The 21,810-nt window shown below is 44.6% G+C and overlaps 1 protein-coding gene across 2 annotated transcripts in view; it reads left to right on the top strand.

Annotated features, from left to right (window-relative positions):
- Vimar (visceral mesodermal armadillo-repeats) overlaps positions 1-13,186 on the top strand; it is a 68,242-nt gene extending 55,056 nt beyond the window's left edge. The window contains exons 15-16 of one of the 2 annotated variants that reach the window (XR_013317759.1): positions 902-8,568; positions 8,617-13,186. Coding sequence is in view for 1 of the 2 variants with exons in the window: in XM_077678852.1 (XP_077534978.1) it covers positions 902-1,029 (128 nt within the window). In the remaining variant the exon portion in view is untranslated. Of the gene's footprint in view, positions 1-901 lie in introns of both variants that reach the window. The other variant, XM_077678852.1, reaches the window with a different exon arrangement.
- Positions 13,187-21,810: the final 8,624 nt, after the last annotated feature.

Raw genomic sequence — 21,810 nt, 5'->3', positions numbered from 1 at the left:
GTGCCACCTCTGCCCCAGTTCTTTGTGCTGTTGCCTAGATGTAACCATACCAACTTGCCCAGCTTACCACCCCTTTACAGCTTATGTATTTTGTTGGGGCAAGAAATGCCACTGTGGTAGGCATGATCCTAATAATCTTGCTGTTTTTAAACAAGCAAGCTCTTTTTTTGGAAGGGGGGGGGGCACGTTCCCACTGGCAAATACACGAAGCAACTTCATGGCTGGGAAATGTTATACCACATGCTTTACCTTTGACACTAGTGGCAGGGCAGGGTAAACAGGGCAGCTATATTGCTGACAGTGATGACCCGTGTAGGAGACGTGCTAGCCTGGCGGGATTCCTTCGGCACGTGATACCTTCTGCACATGCAGAAGAAATGCATCTGAGAGAGTATTTTATGGCACAGAATGGACCTCTTGTAGTTAGCTAAGGTGTGCCAGCTGGTGCATGAGGCTACTTTGAAAAAACAGAGCTAAGAAACATGCACAGTGCAGGGTATGTCTTTTCTTCTGTTCATCTCACCTTTTAGTGCTTTTTTTTTCTGAGTACCCTCTTGCAGCAGCAGAAAAAAAAAAATGGCTGGACACACGGCCTGCTGTGTCCAGCTTGGTTTTGGTTTCTATGCTGCAGTGTCTGACCTTGAAATTGTAGGAGGAGGGAGTTTATGGTGGAAATTTGATAGTCTCACTGATACGAGAACTTCAGCCATTGCTTAAGTAAACAATCCTTATTCCTAATTTTGATAACATTCTAAAGCTGTACAACATTCATTATGCAGTGAAGTTTTTTTTATAATTGGAAGCTCTATATACTACAGGAAATTCTTATACAGGAAGCGAGAGGGCATTTTCTCAATACGTGGAGATTTGACTGGCTGTCTGGTCTGTCTGTTGTGTGCAGATTGTTTCAGGCCGCTCCTGCAGTCCGAGGGCTATGCAGCAGTGCTTGCTGAGCTGAAGCACCATGCAATCCAGGCCATATCGAAGGCCGCCGCGCAAGCTCTCCAGGTCCTCGAGAAAAAACCATGAACACACAGCAGACCCAGGCTTTGAGGCATAGCCACTGGCGCTGCTTCTGCTGCTGCTGCTGCTGCTGCTGCTGCTTTGGCCCACTAGCCGTTTTCTCAGGCCCTGCTCTGAGCAGCATGTTTGTCATGTACGGTTTCTTCAGGCCTTGTGTGCGAACCTGCAGGAATGTTAGACGTGATGGTGTGAGCTGAAAGCCCTGTTTCCACACACTTTTCAGTTCACCATTGTTTTCTGTTTAGTTTTTATTTTTTATTTTTTTAAATTTCTTGGGGCAGCAACTCTACTTACTACATGGCACTGACTGCTCTTTGCAACAATATTTATGCAGGAGCAAATTCCTCGTAGACTCCTCATTGATACGTTTTGGAGGTGACGCCCTATGGGCATGCACGTGTCTGCTGCCATGTTGTCTGGTTTTTGGTGGTGTAACTTGAAGCCGGCAAATGGGTTTCAAGTTGCGTAACTACTATTATGAATGCTTGACGCGAGCCACCTGTCAAGAAATCCTTTGCAATTCCTGCCCTTTGAAGTAATGATAGCAGGGTAGTGTTTTGGTTGTTGTAGAATAAGATTATTGGTATTTTATTTAGTGCTATACTTTGATGGTTTTGTTGCAAGAAACTTGGTTTGAAATGATGTACCAATTAAGATTTGTTTGTGTAATACAGTAAGTGTTCAATTTCATAGTTTTGTATCAAGGTGTAGATGAATGAGTGAAAAAAAGAATTTGGTATTTCTGTCATGGGTTAGGGGAAATCCATGAACAGTGCATTAGTTATGTCTGCCATATGTGCCAGTGGCCGTACTTGTGGCCACGTACAGACTCGTGGATGTTCTTCATTATGCGCACTTTTGTGCAAGTGAAGCGCCTGTCAAGGCCATGCAGGTAGAGCCAGTTGCTGTAGCATCATCACAAAAGGTACCTAGTTGCTCTCTGTAGTGGCCTCTGTGTCCTTGGGATCCGTGTTTTAAATCCACTTTCTTGGCCCTTCACTCCTGGAATTGCCCCTGACCCATGGCAATTTCTCTTTTGTGAAACAAGCGCTGATACATCTGACCACTGTTGTATTTATGTAAAACTGTGCTCAGGTGAATAGAAATAGTAGGGAAGAGGTAAAGAAGCTCTGCTTTAATTTCACTAAAGCATCCGAAGAAAGTTTGTAAATAGATTTTTGTCTGCTTAGCAGGTGGAACCCTTAGCAGGTAGGAACCGAAGGCAAAGTAGTGTGTAACAACAGAGAAATTTGTTAATGTTGCCTTGTCAGCTTCTAGGACCTGGGACTGTAAGCACAATAAGCTATCAAGTACTAATACAAGAATGTCATGCAAAGAAAACGCAGACGAAGGCCAACCACAGAAGACCACGCGCGGGAAAAAGACGTGCATAAAGATGACGACGGGGCAGAAACTTGGAGGCTCACTAAAAGAGTTCAACTTCAATTGAGGACGACTCAGCGAGCAATGGAACGGAAGATGATATGTGTAACATTGAGGGACAAGAAGAGAGTGGAGTGGGTAAGGGAACAAACGCATATTAAGGACATATTAGTAGAAATTAAGAAAAATAAATGGGTGGGGGCAGGGCATGTAATGTGAAGGCAAGATAACCGTTGGTCATTAAGGACAACAGAGTGGATCCCTAGAGAAGGCAAGTGTGGCAGGGGGCGGCAGAAAGTTAGGTGGGAAGATGAGATCACGAAGTTTGCGGGGATAAATTGGTCGCAGTTAGCCCAGGACAGGGATACCGTATCTACCCAGTTCTAACGCACACTTTTTTCCGAAAAAATAGGCCGAAAAATCGCATGCGCGTTAGAATCGGATACAAAACCGAAACTGCCGAAACAGCGGAAATTTCGTCCGACCCATCGCCATCGCCATCTCAAGACGGCACCAAAGCTTTTAGCAACGATTTTTCGGACGCAGGAAGCCTAGGCGCCTAGGCTTTTCTATGGGCGTTCACACAAATCGTCAAATCGTTTCACTTGCGCCTTGATAACAGCAATGGCAGCAGCGGCTCCAACGCGTTCAAAGCGAGCGGTCGGCTGAAGCGTGCACCTCTGGAGAAGCTCTCGGGATGGGCGTGCGAGGGGTGGGCCACGATCCCATAGACCATGGTTGAACGTTCGTTCAGAAGTGTGGCGTCGCGAACGCGCTTGAAGGCACCGAGGCTGAGATGTTGTGGTCAGCGGACAGCGACGAGGAGTGAGATGAGTGAGATTACTTCGGGAAATAAATCCCCCGTTTCTCTCGCATTCGTTTGTCTGGGTCACAAAGTCCCGTGCGCGTTACAAACGGAGGTGCAAGTTTTTTCGGTTTTTTTGCCAGGAAAATCGGGTGCGCGTTAGAATCGGGGGCGCGTGAGAATCGGGTAAATACGGTAATTGGAGATCTATGGGAGAGGCCTTTGCCCTGCAGTGGGCGTAGACAGGCTGATGATGATGATGATGAAAGATGACGGCGACGAAAAGGAAGAAAAAATGAGGCGTCAGTCGCCGACACCAGTCATGGCGCGACATGCTCGAGATGAGGGCACGAGCTCGCTCCGGGCAGCGGCCATTCGGACACTGTCAACATCGGAAGCAGTTCCAGGGGGAAGAGAAGGAGAGGCAGTGTGGCCTGGGCCCCGTCCAAGACGTCCTTGACAACCAAAAACCATATGCCTTCTCCTCCGCAAGCAGTCGTCTCGCCAGCCATTGGTGGAAGATAGGGACACTCCAAGAGAGCTGCGTTTGCCACTTGGGGATGAGAGCTCAGAGCCAGTTGCACTATCATCAGCTATGAGATGCGACCATGGCGCGATTGTGTTACCAGAATGTGAGGTGCTACGGGCCCGTGCTGGTGACAACCATGTATTTACTTTCTTTCCTTTATTAGAACTTTTTCTCATTTTTGCCGAGGGTTAGCCATGCTTTCCCTTTGTTAGTCTTGTATCTGTGTATCTGTGTCTGTTGTGTGTATTTACCTTGGGTTTGGGTTATACAAACGTAGTCTCGTTCAATTAGTTTCTTTGCATATTTATTACTTTCCTGAACCTGACAGAATATACTCAATAGCCTTGGTACTACTATAACTAAATGTTTCATTTTAATAGGTGATACAAAATAATTAGGGGGGTAAACTTATTGTGCAAATGCTTTCATTCGCTTAGTGCTCTTTCTTCATTTATTGGAGATCATGGGATGGGCATTCATTTGAAAGTGGAAGTTCATTGGCTGCTGCTGTTAATGATTCTAACATTGCATTCCAGAATCGTTTTAATTTCAGCTTTTTTTTTTTTTCTTAAATTGAATTTGCTTCTGCTGATACATTCCATGGAGCAGCTTATTACAGGGGCCATGAAGACAAATTACGACTTTGTTCAATTCGAAATAACTAGCCTTTAGTAACTCACTCAACTCCACTGCAGCCATGAAAGACAATTTCTAACCAAAAAACGCAAGCAATTTTGAAAAACTTCCAAATTTTGCTCTATAGGGACGTGTTATAGGCAGGAGTGACATCATATGGGCCAACACAAAAAAACATAGTTATCAGTGTGTAACTGCATATTAGCATTCAAGTTAAGTGATCAAACAAAACTAGAGGCCCCGCTACGATCGCTCAGGCATGCTTTTTGGCGGTGGCTTAGGCCAGCGGCCGGTAATCGTACAAAGATTCTTGACGTAGAAAAATCGCAGTAAAGTGGCTGAGGAATCGCCACTGGATTGTATGTTTTTCGTAATATATCTCCATGATTTGCTTGAAGTCTACGATAAAATTTAGGCCGTTGTTATCAGTACAAAGCAGTCTATTTAATGAACCCAACTTGTATTTTGTCTTCATGGGCCCTTTGAGGCATCCTGAAGCATCTTTTGAACATGGTCAATAAACTCGCATACCCGCGATGACATGTGAGCCAGGTATCGCTTTTTCATGTACAGCAGAAAGCTCATGTTTATGTAATGTGAAGTTTAACACCCCTTTTCTGTGCTTATTTCAATTCATTGATTGATTGTAGGGTTTAACGCGCCGACGCAACGCAGGCGATGAGGTGCGCTGTAGCGGAGGGCTCCGGGTTAGTTTTGACCACCTGGGGATCTTTAATGTGCACCGAAATCTCGTACACATTGGCGTTTTTGCTTTTCACCTCCATCAGAAAGGCGGCCGGGAATCGAACCCGCGTCCTCGTGCTCAGCAGTGCTTATTTCGAATCCCCACAGTCCTTCATGCTGCTTTTACACATCACTGAGCAGAGATCGCTACGGTTGGTCAGGTTTTCTTTATGTGCTTCTGGTAATGTGCAGGCGTTATCTTTGCATTGTCTGCTTTCCCTTGACGCTGGCACTTTTCGTTAATCAGCATTACCTGCAGCACACTTTATGTGCTATTGTGTTTTTCGATGTTTGTCCCTTTTTAGGCATCTTATCGTAAGCCTTATCGCAAGACACCTGCAAAAACTTTCTACAAAGGAATTCTTTAGGTGTCTGGCATCTGCAGGTCTTTTGTGAGTTGCAGCTGCGCACATCCAAACATGTCATTGAGCAGTGTATGTACCAACTCGTTTGATGATTACTTATTTTCTACAGCTTCTTTGTTGTGTGGAAGGACAAGGTTGCACAAACAGATTCGCGGGGAAAAAAATGTGGTAGATATTTGTTTGATTGGTCTTGTGAAACGTAGCACAGCTGCTAGATCATCCAACTACCGTCTGACAAAATAGGTACTGTGGCAGGATGTTCTGTTCACATTACCTCAATATATTGATGATGTTACTCTTTTAATTGTGATTATGTATGGCTTCAAATCATCCTGGATCGAGGCACAATCACAAATTGAACATGACAGTTGAAACAAATTGTTGAGGAACTGCTGCACCCATTTGGCAGTTTAGTGTACAGCGCTTGCACACTAGAATTCCTGCTGCCGCTAGAATTTCCGAGCGAGTCACTCCAGGGTACTGTAACCATGCCCCCGACCCCATCCCCCTTTTGTCTCACTCCAGTAGTGCATGCTATCCTAGTAACCGTGGCTGATTTCACGGTTACCTTTGCAGGAGTCGCTGTCAGATAGGAGCGGACTGTGAACACCGGCGCTTTACTTCACTTATTTTGAGGCCAAGCAAAAAAAAAAAATGCATACACACAGACAAAGATTGAAATAAAAGCCCCAACCCGTACCTACTACTACTGCATAACGGGTGGTCATGAATGGTTAACATGACCTAGTGATGGGATCCACCTGTGTGCCCACAGCATATTTGAGAAACTTGCAAGCATTTGCTCTCCGCTAATGGAATGCATCCCATATGTACAGCCTTGTTGCGCGACCCTAAGGTGAAGCACAGGATTTCCGAAATTCATTCCCAGATGCATTGGCTTCCTTTCGCTCTAAAAAGTTCTGCTGAAATCTCACAAAGCTGACGTTGTGCAAGGCCATCGCTCATGGCGTAGAAGTACCTTCCACAGCATTACAAATTGCATGAGGGAAAAGAAAAAGGATATGCACTCCTCCATTAACGCTGACTGCATTAACAAAATTCTTGGCGGAGGCGACTACTCGGACTGTGCTGCGCAGGTCCTTGTGTGCTTGGTATTGTCAATAGAGTGGGCCTACGGGCCTGATTAAATGGTTGCTGTAACTTTCACCCATAGATAGCTTGGATTTCTTCTTTTAGAATAACAGCAGCAGCCAATCTGCATTGCTTGTAGGAAACGTGATTGTGAGAGGGTGTATAATATAACGCCTTATCATAAGCATTTGCATGCTTGCGGAGCAATTACTTAAAGTATGGGGCTATCCAATCACCTGTCTGTCTCGTAGTTCCAAGTAGAGGCTACATATTTTGTGACTTCTTCCAGAAGCTGTCTTATCTGAAATGATGCATAAGCAGAACGTAACATAGGATTTTCAATGAATGTCTTATCGTGCCACATATGTACCACAGTCGACTCCCTTTACATACAAAGTCCACGGGGACCACAAAACACTTCGAATTAACCGAACTTTTTTAAACAAAAAGCGCAAGAACACAGTTGTTATTAAAGCCAGCCTGCACCACGTCTCCCTTCTTGATTTCGTTAATCTCGACTTTCGTCACCAAGTCAAGTGTACGACACGGAACATCGCCAAAACCAAAGCCTGAAGCATCCACCACACAAACTGCTCACATGGTGCTGCATGCAACAAAGAAGGTTGGGAACTTCGAAAGAGAGATGCATACGCTGGGGCTACTCTCAACTGGCCTGCTGCTTTATGAACTGCATGCTGGCTTAGTTGCAATGGCGCTGACATTAGTACAGAGCACAGCACTGTTTTTGCGCTTCAAAATTGGGAATTTATTGACAAATGATGATCACCGTGATGCTTTTATTCGAAATAACTTCCAGTTAATCGATATATGGGTTTTAGCTTCAAATTATCAACCACTTCCTTCCATTGGATTGCATGTAAAATTGCCAGAACCAGCGCATCAGTTATAATTAACCAAAAATTCCAATTAAGCGATTTTGAACTATCCGAGAGTCGACTGTAGTTCATTTTTCTAAAGCAGACGCTGCTGAATGAACAAGAAGTTTTTTTCTTTTTTTGAAAGCTCTTTAAGGCACATAAGAGCCAGCTGGCAAATGTATAGTTTACTTTTTTTTCTTTTTTCTCTATTCACAGTCATGTTAAGAGCCTTAATAAGCTGCCCATCTGGTGCTACTGTTTTTCTTTTCTTTTATATTTTGTCTCTTTTGTCTATGTTTATGTATGCGAATATTTCTGATGTTTGTTGTCCGGCTGTCTAGAACTTTAGTAGCTCAAGGCTTAACTTTTGCTGTGCCATTAACTCGTGGCCATTTTTCCTTTGTTGTATGGTCTGGTTCTTTGCTAGCCATGCCATGTAGTGAGCAGAGTTGCCCCTAAGCAATGTTATAAAGAAGCTTTAATGTTGTTTTCCCCTAATTTATTTCTGTGTTGAAGTTCATGAATGCGATATTGTTCAATTTTATGTGCTGTCATATTTTTAGACTTCCACCACTTATTTTGTATAATTCTTGTACCTTTAAACCTTTAAAAAGGTTTCTTTTTGTTAGGCGTGTTAAACCTTGATTTATACAAAGTTCACTGTAGGGGTAATCCTTGTTCACAGTTTTATGTGGCATTTCTTGCTGTGTTGCTGTGTCGTTCACTAATTGAGGAGACCTAAAATATGTATGGAACGTTGATTTGGGACGTTTTGTCGATTTATAAAATGTGAAAAGGAGCAATTCATTTAAAACATTTAATTATGAATGCTGTCAACTGTTCTCTCAGAATCCTTTAGAGGACGAGCTCTTTGAACCCTGAAGGGACACGGGTAAAAGCAAGGACCTATATTGGAAAATTGCAGTGCCGTGAACACAGATACACCACTCGTAGAGCGGTAGTTGCTTATTACCTCAGAAAATGCCAGAAATGTGAAAACAAGGTGCCATCACCGTATACGATTTCCCACACTACATTTTGCGATATCACAGAAGAGTGAAGTGCAGGATTGGTGGAGCTAGTCGAAGCATGTTTTCTGAAGCAAACACTGAGGTCATGTTGGGAAAAGTGCGAAAAATACTTGTACAAGGAAGAAGACAGGACGAAGCACTACTAGCAACTGAAAAGTTTAATTGCGAACACACATACATATATAGTACATACAATAAAAGCCACTGTCATCACATAGTGTAAATTATAATACCACGCGGCAAGATAGCGGGGTAACAAAAAAACTGTACCACACGTCTACAAACAGAGAAGCAAATGAGAGTGACACTCTATCAGCCTTTTTCCAACAAAGCAAATTCAGCGTCTGATAACATGACCGACGGTTGACTTACACACGTATCTCCTTCTTTTTTAATACAAAACACTTCCGTAATCTCTCTTGTGGCCCGCTTTTTCTGCTTGTCAAGAATGAGTGTCTCAAGAATTAAGTTTTCATTCCTTTTAAGCATGATTTTCTATACTTGGTGCCATTGAGGCAGCACAGGGGCAGTATTATTTATTCTTTGACCAAATGCAAAGTCTGTTCAAGTGGCCCCCGCTAACCATTAAAGGCCATTATATGCTGAAGTTACAACAGGAATATTGTTAATGTCGGCAGAAAATGCTTGGGAAATACGCCGACAGTCTTGTGACAATGTGCTGGTCATCTATTGATCTAACTCTGCTGAGCTGTGGGCACTATTAATGTTGGGCCAAAGTTATCTTACCATGAAGACAAAATACAATTCCTGTTCATTTGAAAGATCATCGCATCCGAATAACAATCTTTCTCATTTTAATCCAAACTTCATGCAGTTAATTAAGCAATGAGGAAAACAGATGAAATACTGGCAACTCAGCAGCCACTTTCTCTCACTGCCCGAGTGATATCACAAGGACTAGTTTGTGCGATTTGCAGCCGTTAGCACAAGCTTCCACCAAGAAACATGATTGGGCAATTTTTCCTGTGGTTCCGTTTGGTCGGGCCAGTTGAATGCTAGCACAAAGTCAGTGCAGTGATCACTGTTCTTGGCATTTCTTCTATGACATGACTGCTCATATTGCATAGTGCAAAATTTTGAAGTTTGGCACATTTTTGTGGGAGGGAAAAAAAAAAAGGTCCTCGGGGCCAAAATGTAGTTGAGTGAGTTACCAAAGGCTGTAGTACTTTCACAGAAAAAATGGCTATTTGTTGTCTTTCTGGTTCCCTTAAAGTGCAAGGAGAGAAGCAAAGAGTGACATACAGTGCGGGACACAGGATTACATGTTTATCCATCCTCATTCTCTGAGCTTCAATTTCTTCGTTAAGTGTGAACCAGCCAGCTCATTCCAGAGCTTTGCGTACTCAGATTCACCTGCCTTATTTCAGTGGGTTGCAAAGGTATGTTAACGATGCATAATCTCATTAATTCAAACTCAACGGGAGCAAAAAATCTATAAAAGGTGGTGTTCAAATTCTGCGTATCCCGGCCGCGGCGGCCGCTTTTCTGATGGAGGCGAAAAATGGAAACACCCGTGTTCAAGATTTCGGCGCACGGTAAAGATCCCAGGTGGTCAAAATTAATCCGAAGCCCTCCACCATGGCGCACCTCATTGCCTGTGTAGCGTCGGCACATTAAACCCCACAATCATTCAATCGGATTAAATGTGCAGTACTACGAAGGAATGTGAACAGGGCACCCATTCTAGTTATTTGGCGGCTTGAGTGAATTAATCAAGTTAAAATTGTTGACATTCCACTGTAATTGACTCACATAATGAATGTGGTGCGTGCGCGCCCTTGCATATACCAAACCAGAATCTTTTCTCTCTTTTTTTTTTGCAGTGTTTTATGTTCGTGAACAATATGTGTCTACTACATGCAAAAGAAAGCAGTTTTCTGTTCATTCTCATTTTGGGGCCAATAATAGCTCGGAACACCACGGGTACTTACTGGTACATACTGGTGTAATCATTTTCACCTAGGAAACTAGGTTTCAGTAGCATAGCTTGGTGACGAATTTAAGTGATGTGTATTCCGTTTTGTTTTGTGCATTTGTGGGGTGCTGTGGGAGTCTGTTTTCAGGGAGTCTATTGTGCCCAGATGAAATTTGTCTCGTGTTTTGTGCATTGATGGGAACAGGACCAAGAATACCTATGTGCCTGTGTAAATTGCACATGATAAATTGGTTCATGCAGTTGCTGCAAATCTTGTACTGTCAGGAATGAGTGAACCGCAAATATAAATAACTATGAACCTATCTTCTCAAATATACTGAAGTTGGTTCTGCAAGTATCTCGTAATTACCTGCATTATTTATAATGGTGATGGTGACGTTTGTGCTGAACAGTGTGCAGTGAAATAACTCTGTCAGGTAACCGTATTCAAACTGACCAGGCTGTATCTGGCCACAGTTATACACAGGCTTTAATTTATCCATGACTCCAACAGCATTGCATTGAGCTACAAAACGGAGACTTTAAGAGACTTCGTGTGGAAGAAAGAAAACAAGAAAGGGCAGGGAGGTCTTCTGGCCCGCATGAAAGTAGTGTGTCCATTTTTCCAACATCGCCAGACCATTGCAGAGTGGCGGAAGAGTGTGTGTAATTCTTTGTGCGTATTCAGTAGAATTGCATTGTTTTGTGAGTGGTGGTCACGACCTATAGAGTAATGAAGACTAAGCTGCTGCAGAGGAGGCATTTCATGTGTGAGAGCAGTGGCAGGAAAAGTTGTGAAGTTTACAGTAAGCTTTGCAGTTTCGTGTGCTTGTGATGTTTGCGTTTGTTGTTATGTGCTCTTCCCTGAAAGGCACTTGTATTCGTTCGTACCTGTTTCTCGCTACTTTCTGGCATTGTTCGTTTTGGCACACAAATGAGTGGGGGTGTGAAGCTTGGTTGTGACGTTTGCAGGAAATGTTGCCGCAGTATGACTTGCACCGTTTGCTGTTGATTTAGCTGTGTGCCCCAAGTAACATTTACCAAGCAGTGAGCATAGAATTGTTCCTGTAATCGCTTAAGTGCTGAAACACACTTAACAGTACTTGTACACTAAGGAACTGGAGAGTTGAGGTGACATCATTAAAGGCTTGATTACTTCAATTGAGAGGGTGTTGAGAACCTAGTGAGACCAATTTCAAAAAGTTTCATACATCTGTGAGTGTCTTTTTTTAGATCTAAAGAAAACGTGGTGAGAGCAGTCAACCTTTATATAACCAACCGATGCGAACGTCACATGTCTGCTGCCTTTGCACGAATCCAGTGGCTGCATTTTGTGGCTGAACATTTTGACATTCTGTGCACTTGAACGCCTACAAATAGTACTACATTGTTGGCCTTGCTTCAAAAAATGCAGCAATGACTTCTTTTAGCATTGCACAACTTAATACTCGCAAAAGTTCAAAAATTGTTAGGGGATCAAGAAGTAACCGTAGCTACCCACTGATTTGTTATGATGGGGGGAAAAAGCAGTTGCCCGGGCAATGCATATCTCTCAGCAATATCTGTGTCAATGGTGGAGGCATTACGTATTTCATTGGCAAGGAGGGAGTGATATCCTGTGGTGTAGGCAGCAGTGGCATTTCATTTCGCTGATCACTAAGGTCAGGAGCAGAATGGGAAGTAGGGTCCTAATGTCCAGTGGTCTTTTCTGTTGTTGTTCATAGCAGTTGCAAGCAGGGTGGAGGAGTGGGACCGCAAGTAACAAAAAGATCCCTTCCCACTCATCAGTTTCTTGTTAGGGACACTATCGTGATCCCGCAATTTGGGGTTCAAGATGCACTCTTGTATCAAAAGCAACTACCCCAGTAGATTGTCAGACCTGGGGCGGTATTCACGTAACTGTCCCTTTTGAAAACGTCCCTTTTGAGTCCCTTTCATCGTGACGTACTTCCGGTTAAGCAATGGGCGCTAACAGTAGGTTTGCCGCGCTTGCGTTACGTCACTTCCGGTAGTTTGCTTTAAGCCAATCAGGGCTCGCCAAAAGGAGCACTTTTGAAAGGGACGCAAAAGGGACAAACTCGAGAATACCGCCCCTGTGGTGGAAGCATTAGGGTGATTTTATGGGGAAATTAGAGGAGCGGAATGGTTTTGGAGGCAGGTAATTGTACGAAGGATAAGCTCTGAGATGAATTGCAAAAGGGAGGATTGGTACAAGAGGGGATCGCTGTGAGCGGCAGGTTTAGGTGGACAAGGATTTGCGAGGGAAAATTGAAGCAACAGAGGTCAGGAAGCAGAGGAGAAAAAAGGCTTCCCTCCTACTCTTTTATACAAAACGCACTACCTTTGTGTACAGAAAGAAAAAAATGACAGGAGGGTGAGTCACAGAACAATAAAATGGTTCATGTGACAGAAAGATAAATGGACACTGAAAAATCGCTCTCCTACTTGGTCATTCTGCAAGCTTAGTGCATGGGGGGAGGTACACTACGGCTCATGTAGGCAGTGACAAACTCTTTACAGGTGACCTAGTAATGCATCAAGCATTAAAATGCTTTTCAGTGCACGTAGGCACTATGGAGAAGAATATAATGCCCCTGTGACCATCAAAAGAGATGTTCAAAGCCTGGTCCATGTACCATGGGACACCTTGTATCTTGCCTATATTTCTTACGGCTATTTGTGAAAGTATGCCCGTGTTATTGAGCTCGCCTGTCATGTCACTGTATTCTGGTTACGAGCATAAACCTTCAGACCTTCATGCAAACTGTGTTATTTGTTTTCAGGAATGCAGTGTGTTATGCGGCTTCATGAAATCACACTTTCAGGTTGCTACTGGGCTGCAATTAGCGAAATGAAAATTGTCGTGCGAAACTGCACGCAGGGCCTATTCTTGCATTTAAGTTAGAGCAAATGATGCTCAAGTTTACCAGTAGATTTCAAAGCACATGTTTTCTCTCTGAGAGACCAACTGAGCATGACACAACAACCTTACAAATCAGAGTGGAAAGACCAAAAAGTTTGGTCTTGCCTCCACACTCTAATTTTTTTGTCTTTTGTACCGCAGCCAAACCTAGACGAGTGCAGGACAACAGCGTGGGCACCTGCAACTGTTTCTAATGGGTCCTCAACCCCCACACATTCAAACTTTCAGTTTAGCAGGCACCATCATGATCACCTCGTATGTCCATGTCGTCTGTATCGGACTGTGAAGGAAAGACACTCCATGACCTGTCTCTGAAGTTACCTATCAGAGTTTAATTGGTGGGGCTTCCTTTTGAAGTGCAGTTCTTGTGGTTTCGTGGCGTCCTTCGCCGTCGTCCGATGATGTAACCAAGAGAAAACGCGCCGTCGTGCGTTCGCCGATGACGCGATGACTTCTTGAGACAAAGGAAGTGCTTCGTCTGCCGCTGCAGATTAACGAGCTGCTCGGGCAGCGTCTCGGCACTGCCGCTGCCAGAATCCAGAGATGCGGGCCGCCGAAGCAGCAGCTATGCGCCGTCACCTATAGAAGACTGCAGTTCGCGCCGCCGACGCAGAGGCTTGCCGTCACCGCTCATACATATATGTCTGTCTGAAATTCTTTGCCTCAACAGTATTTTGCAAAGTCGAAACAGCGGCACTCGAATTTCGCGGTAGGGAGTATCTTAATCGTCAGCTTTTTTTTTTGTTTTGTTTTTGTTTACAGCAAAGCTGCATATGGCTAGAGCAAACCGTTTGCGTGTCAGCGAGCAGAAAAACCTCCGAAGCATGGAGCGTGCATGCGAGAAAGAAACTGAGTGCGTGGAGTGCCAAGCCACAAAGAGAAAGCTTGGAACGTCGAAGTTTCGCGGCGAAACGCGCTATGGCCATGGATTTGTGACGTAGTTGGCGAGCTACAAAAGAAAAGATAACACACTCGCTGCGTATCGCGCGTTAGTACGAGGAACCAAAGTTTCATACGTATATTAGTGTGAAACTCTATGCGAGCAACGACGCTGCGAGGAGCTTCGGGAATGCGACCGTCGCCGCCGCGTCGCACACGTGGCAGTGAAAGAACTAGAGCGTGCCCGTGCAGCCGAATGAACCTCGCCGTTGGGCTGTTCCGGCGGCCCCAGAAGCAGAGCGGGACCGCGACACCGAGCGCAAGAGCGGGCCCTTGATGCAGTGCGCAAGAGGCGGCGTCGAGACTGCGATAACGCTGCGGCCAGAAAAAATAAATAAAATGTGGTGTCAATGTCATACTGTCAAATGTCATACTGTCGTACCGTCGTGTCACCAATAGAGCTTCGCTGCTCAATTGACACTTTCACCAAGGGGAATGGCCGACGATTTTTTTTACCTGCTACTACCCCCATGAACAGTTGCATAACACCAGCTGGTGCATTTTCAGGTACACTGTCGGCTTGATCCTCAGCCATGTACGACGCAGGTTGTTTTGTAGTGCTGCCTGCTGGGCGAGACACGTTGGTGCTGAAAGCAGTAGTTTGCACGGGAGCAGGCTGAGGCAATCGCAGTGGTTCAGACACGTTGGCTGCAGTGGCCCTGGGCACAACACACTCGGCCACACGCTCTTGAGCTGTACGGATATCAGCTGAGGTGGCCCTCACGGTCAACAGGGGGAAGTTGTCCAGGTAGTTCGCCTGATGGCTGCACAAGAGGGGTGGGCTCCACCGTTGCATGGCGCCGGTGCAGCCGCTGCCGCACTACTTGCTATCAGTCTGCACGTCGCTGACAGCCGATGGGGTAGAGCCTTCAGTACTCATGGCCACAGTAGCTGGAAGATAACCAGCCGCATCCAGGTCTTCAGCGTCCATTATGCGTTCCCGCAGAAGGCGTCGTCAGGGGGCCGTGGCTCACGCCGAAGCTTATCGGTGTTCGCCACCACGCACACCTCGCCCGTGTGAGCAAACTTTGGTAAGTTGTTACAACGAAGTGCGTGGCAATTACGCCGGATATACCCATGCTCCCACGGCGCAGAAACAGGGGCGGCCGACCAGGACTCGGAGCAAGACTTCATTCCGCTGTCAGAGAGCTAGCACACTATAGGCATATACCACTCGCCTCAACAACATCCGCAAGTTTCAAAACAACGTCCCGACCAGCGCGCACATGTCTTCTACCCCCAAGACTCTCTAATTCTCAATTGAAATAGGAATGACCTTGCCGTATGGTTGAAGCTTCACGTTTCTTCATCATATCCCGAGAAAACGGTAGCTGGTCCCAGCTGGGAATTTAACCATAAACCAGCTGGGACCAGCTACATTTTCTCCTGGGATGCAGCAGTGGTCTTTGGGGATCAATTATCCAGCACCCGCAAGCTTCACCTTGGCCGCAGCGGATCGGCAAGTCAACATCCAGACATGCGACATTTGAAATTGTCCCAAAGATTTTGCTAGTTGAGAGCGATCACACCTTTTAGGTCATCTCTCGTATCCTGGGCACAGAATGGGCGTCCCAAGGTACGCGTGAAGAAAACCAGAGTTCAGAATGAGCTTAGCGGCGGGCAGACGAGGAAGAACGGTACAGTATTGCTGCTGACTGAAGCCCTCAGGCTTCAGCCAACAGTAATACCATACCGTTTATCCATTGATCCATTTTATCGGATATATAGCATCGAAAAAAAATTGGCCGCGCATCTGCTTTCTTTGCTGCAAATGTCGAAAGACTCGCGCAGCTGCCTCGTAAAGGCCTCTCTCCCTCACCCCCCCCCCCTCATCCACCTGTGACGCTCTTTGCCTTCCCGTCTCGCTCATCCCACTCCCAGGATAAATACGGTGGAGGTTTGCCCCAGTAAATTCAGTTTTAGCGCGTTCCACTCCTTGCGCGCCATCTACTGGAACCTTTAGTGACTGTTGGACTTAGAATGCCACCTGGAGGGCTAGTGTCGCGCGTAGAGCTTTTTGTATTTTTGGGTCAATGCATTTTTTTCAAGGTGTATTTATTTTCTATAGAACACTGCAAATACCACATAATCATTGATGTTCTTCCTAAAATATGCCTTATGTTTACTTGTTGCTCAATTATGTTGACAAGTACGAACATTCCCAGACAACACCAAGCATCCTAAGGACACAAAAAAATGGAGAAGAGATAAATGCTAGCACAATAAATGTGATGGAAAGTGTGGAGGAGGCAAGGAGCCGACGAGCAGGTGTGGGGAGTGCGCGCCTCGAGAAAAAATCCCGGGCCATCAAACCTGCCTGGTGAGGGGCGAAGCATGCTGTGAATAAGTATTGGCGCCTTGGCGTTTTTTCCAACGGAGATGAAACCGTTGGGGGGCACAGGTATACAGCTTTAGTGTAAAAGCCTCTTGTCTTTGAAGCACGAAGATCTCTAGCGCGAGGCGAGTGTCCCGGTGTTTTTGTTTTTTAGTACGCGTTACGAAGCGCTCCAGCGCGGCGCGGCGTAAACGAGTGTCCCGGGGTTTTTTTAGTACGCGTTACGTTCTAGCGTGAGGCGTTAACAAGTTCCCCGGTGTTTTAGTAGCGTGACTACATGAGACGAACGACGACGACAGGAGACGCCAACAGCCTCAGCCCCTACGAAGCTTCGCCCCTAACAGGGCCGAAGTCCCATGTCCCAAACTGCACAGCCCATGGGCATCCCTGTGACTTCCGCACCGGGATACTCCTAAATAGTCCGGGAACGGCTGTGATTGGAATGTATGTGTAGAGGGAACTATAACTATGTGCAAGTGCGTGCGTGCATTCATGTTGATTTGCGGCAGTGTACATGTGAATAAAGTCAGCTCAGTGTTTTATTTTTCAAAGGGGCCATGCGGACAAAATACAAGAGTTTTATTCGATAGATTTTATAGGTTTTATAGGGCCCTAAGCACTTGTTCGGCAGAAAACAATGCTTTATTCACTGAGAAATTAAATATTTTAAGCCAAAATTTTAAATCTCCCGCTAAATCGTGTGTTTTCGTGACGTCGACATAGACGTATTAAGAGCAGGGCCTTAAAACTAAATATAGCCTGCTGACCAGGGTTTCTACCATCTCACAGGCGCCCGTTTGATTATCTTGTTTATCGCCCACTTTCATAGATGGCGCTGCAATACTGCTAAAGTCCTACTTCCTGATGCACTGGGCTTCGCAGTTGATGGAAGCATTAACTGGCTGATGTCATCGGAGTCATGGTGACTACGTCCTGTGGAGTCTTGCATACTTTTCTCGACTCTTCGACACGACTCCCTGCCTGAGGGTCCCGGGGCTCTTTTTGAAGTATGGTGACTCTGTTAAAGGAATCGTACGGATTCCATTTTTTCTTACACTGTACGAAAAAGGGAATCCGTACTGACTCCTTTTAGAGAGTCATTCGCTTGCTACGGAATTGAACCCCTTTGGACTCTTCGGTAGGGGGTCACCAGACTGTCTTTCAGAGTTCCGGGTCTTTTAGGCCAGGAGCCGTGACCAAGTGTCGAAAGAGAGTATGCAGGACTCCATGAGATGGGATCGCCATGACTCCAGACAGGGGATCAAATAGAGTCCAGCTGACTACTTTGTGACCCCACTAATAAGAGTCCCCCATACTTTTGAAAGAGAGTCCCGAGATTCCTTCAGACCAAGAGCCCAAAGGGAGTATGCACAGCCCTATCGGCCGTAGTCATTGCGACTCCAAATCGATGAACAAAGGAGGTCTTGTTGACTAAACTTGTTGCTGAGTACATACTGAGTACATACTGAGTATATTTGGTACATACTTTAAGAGAGAAGAAAACGTCGCGGAAACTAGACGTGGACGAAGAAAACAAGGTAAGACATATACATAAACGTGGGGCGTGTATATATATGTCTTACCTTGTTTTCTTCGTCCACGTCTTGTTTGCGCCACGTTTTCTTCTCCCTTGTTGACTATTTCGTGACCCCTGTAATGGGGGTCGCCAGACTCCTTTTGAACGGGAGTTCTATTAGCTGAGGAGTTCCATTAGACCAAGAGAGTCAAAAGGAGTATGGGTGACTGCATTAGACATAATCGCTGCGATTTTTGTAAGGTAAGCCACGCATCCATACCAGAAACATCAATGCCAGGAAATAAATCTTAAATACCGATCTTAAGCAATACAAATTTAAATGACCTCCGCAATGAATGCTGACTCAATGGCTTGGAAAAAGTGTCAAGTTAGATACAAAGTCAGAAGAGGTAACCTTAAAAGCTGTTTATATGAACGTATGAAAAAATTTGACAGTACTGGTAACGAATTTATACCATCACAACTGATCTCAATAAAAATTGTCCATCATTGGCCTTTCACAACGACCACACGTCAACATTTTATACATTAGAAATACAAACCCGCCGCGGTGGCTCAGTGGCTAAGGCGTTGCGCTGCTGAGCACGAGGTCGCGGGTTCGATTCCCGGTCGCTTTTCTGATGGAGGCGAAAAGCAAAAACGCCCGTGTGTACGACATTTCGGCGCACGTTAAACCAACCAACCTAACAGCAATTGCTTTGTTTTCTTTTCCATCCACACCCTTGCATTGTTTATTTACATAACAGTACGTAAAACTCCAGCCCAAGCTCAAGTTTCTGAAAAATACTTTACAAAATAACAGTTTTTAAAGGCTTCTTGCTTCATAAAGAAATGACATTATACCATGGAGCACGAGGCAATCGTATTTAATTACGGCACTGAAAGATCCATTTATCTTTAAAAATGTTCCCGCTTCATTAAGTTATATTCATCACACTGTGCGCCGCAGTGCAGGCACCTGTGACTGCACTTGGCGGCGGCTGGAATGGTGACATAGCGCAGCACCATCTCAATAATACGGCACAAGGGCACAGCTTGTTAAGAAAACGCTTTTAATTTAAATAACTTGTGCCGTACAGTCGGCCACAAACTCTACATGAATTACCAAAAACGTGGCCTGTGACTCCACTAAAACTAGGATGCAATAGTAATCGAGTGAAACGTAATGCTCTGAGTATGCTTAGGTATAGCTAGAAATAGCTGGCACATAGATTTCCTTGCCTGCTTCGCTTGTGCCCTATCTCAACATAGGTATGCTCGTTCAGCAGGCGCTTCTACGTTTTTTGCTGTGGCCTACCAGCCCCAGCACCGCTCTCAGGCATAATAAACGTTTTACCCTCAGAGTGACTCATTTTCACCAGTGCCTCAAGTTCTTCAGAATAGCTAACTCAGAACGCCTCCACACTGCTAATATACATTTCGTTAGACCGGCAGCCTACGAACGAAACTCATACGCTGCGCGAGCTGCAGCAGCATGGTGCAGAATTTCAAGTTTCCGAAAAAAAAAAAAAACATCAACGTGTTGCTGGGGTACGCGAGACCACACCTGCGAGCAAAACATATAATTTGTCTGATAACGAGCGCAGTTTCTACGCAAGAATCAGCCACAGGAGTTTTATTAAAAGCGTTCTGCGCACCACCTCTCTCTAGCACCAGCCACCGTAACCTTACCGACGCGGTATTCAGACACGATGACCACCACTTTACGACAGTGGTGGCATTAGTGTTACGTTTGTAGATACAGGTCGTACCATGCGGAACATCTCACAGAATGTACTTAACTAGTACCTATTTTGAATTTAAAAATCACAGCTATCATAGGACGTGCATGACTTGGAGTATATTTAGGAGAAACATCTGGTAGCATACACGTTCCACATTTGAAAAAAGAAAGGCATCAAACAAAGTATTGTTCAAACAATATAAAACAAACACTCTAACGATATTTTTATACAGTCTACGTGGTTTTGATCTTAGCTATCGACCACGCTAATGTGAATGTAATTTTGTACCTTCTACGTATTAGTTAAACTGGAGTTCGTGAAAACAACAAAAAAATTCTGGGTCTTTATCCGCTGAAGTACATGTGTGCCACGAGGTGAACTGTACGCGACAGCACAAGAATATTTTACACTTGTAAGTTTTCAAAAATGGCAATATTCGAATTTTTCTAAACATTTTTCAGTACCTTTGAAATTTAAAATTTTCGGTGTTTTAGGAACTACGGTGATACGTTTACCATAACAGAAGAGCACAGGTTAATTTAAACAGCCTGGGAATCTCTTACAGGCTAAAATCTCAAGAAATGGCCATTTTCGTCCTTCGCCTCCGTCACAAAAACTGCCAGGACTAGGATAGAAACTATACTTCGCAGCACAACGCCTTAGCCGCTGAGATACACTAACGGATCTAGTATTATTACCACGAACTTTGTTCCCAATCAAACATCACCACATAATTGCTTTTATGTTTTGAGATGTGCTGATTTGCGACCCAACACAAATTCCACCCTGAGTATGATGCAATAGTAACCTGAGTCGCAGCAACTGGATTAAAGCAATCCAATTAGGTGGAGGTTTACTTTAAATAAGAAAACCATTTTTGAGGATTAGCGCATGCATCATCACAAGCATTATTCCTAAGCATTTCTTCATTTTGAGAGAAAGATGAGTGAACGTTACATGCTTTTAGCAGACACCTTATGAACTAAAATTTTATTTCCCCCTATTCCACAGTGACTATCCACTTTTTTTGTCAGCACGCGTCATGCTTGCGAAACATGCTCGCAATGCTAAATTTTATCAAGCGGAAACACTCGCCGACATTATGAAATTACTCAGGATGGGGTGCGGTGGGAAAGTGCCCTTGACGGGCCTTTGGAGCAAATCATCTGAAATCATCTGAAAGAACTCGAACATGGCCTACATATTGTAGAACTCGCTTAGTCATAGCTGTATGTTCACCCGCAACCATTTTTATCACATACGAACAATGGTCACAGTAGAGACTCAATTTACGAAGTTGAATTGCTTTATGGAGGCTCAGCAACTTAGGTATGATGTCAATGGTCCGCCCCTTGCCTTGCCCTTCGGGTGGGTTGAATTTGCCAATGTGCTGGAAAATGAGAATTACAGATTAAATTCACGTGCGATGAACTGCATGACCTGGTTTTATATTAATGCCAAAAATTAGAGTACTGCACTCGCCTTGGTGAGGCACTATGCTGAACTGCTCAGTGGTGGTACTGAATAACAAATAATGGTTAGCTTTGTACATTTATAAAAAAACTTGGCCTAGAACATTTGGTGATTTAGCCAAATATTACCGTTCTAGTGACTACGGTTCAGGCAAAGCTTGTCAATGCAAATTTCGCGCGTATATCTTCGTTTGTAATTTAGGAGTCGGCCTAAAATCGGTCATGCAGGAAAATGTTCAGAGAAACGAATGGAAAATACGGGGAGGTATTAAGAGCAGCTTTATGTTGATACTGAAGCTTTCCAATAATACTGTGCGAAAGTAAAATGCGAAAGTTTTGATATACATAGTAGGTGCATGCACCCAATACGTAAAAAGCGAAAAAATAAAAACCACATTTCACTATGTCACGTCGTACCGTTTAACCACAGAACTACACAAGCTGCCTCGAGTTACCAG

This window comes from Haemaphysalis longicornis, unplaced genomic scaffold, assembly GCF_048455015.1.
Source record: "Haemaphysalis longicornis isolate Haplotype H1 unplaced genomic scaffold, Haemaphysalis longicornis Haplotype H1 scaffold_1, whole genome shotgun sequence".
NCBI classification, from domain to species: domain Eukaryota; kingdom Metazoa; phylum Arthropoda; class Arachnida; order Ixodida; family Ixodidae; genus Haemaphysalis; species Haemaphysalis longicornis.
This window is presented reverse-complemented; position numbering and strand designations above follow the sequence as displayed.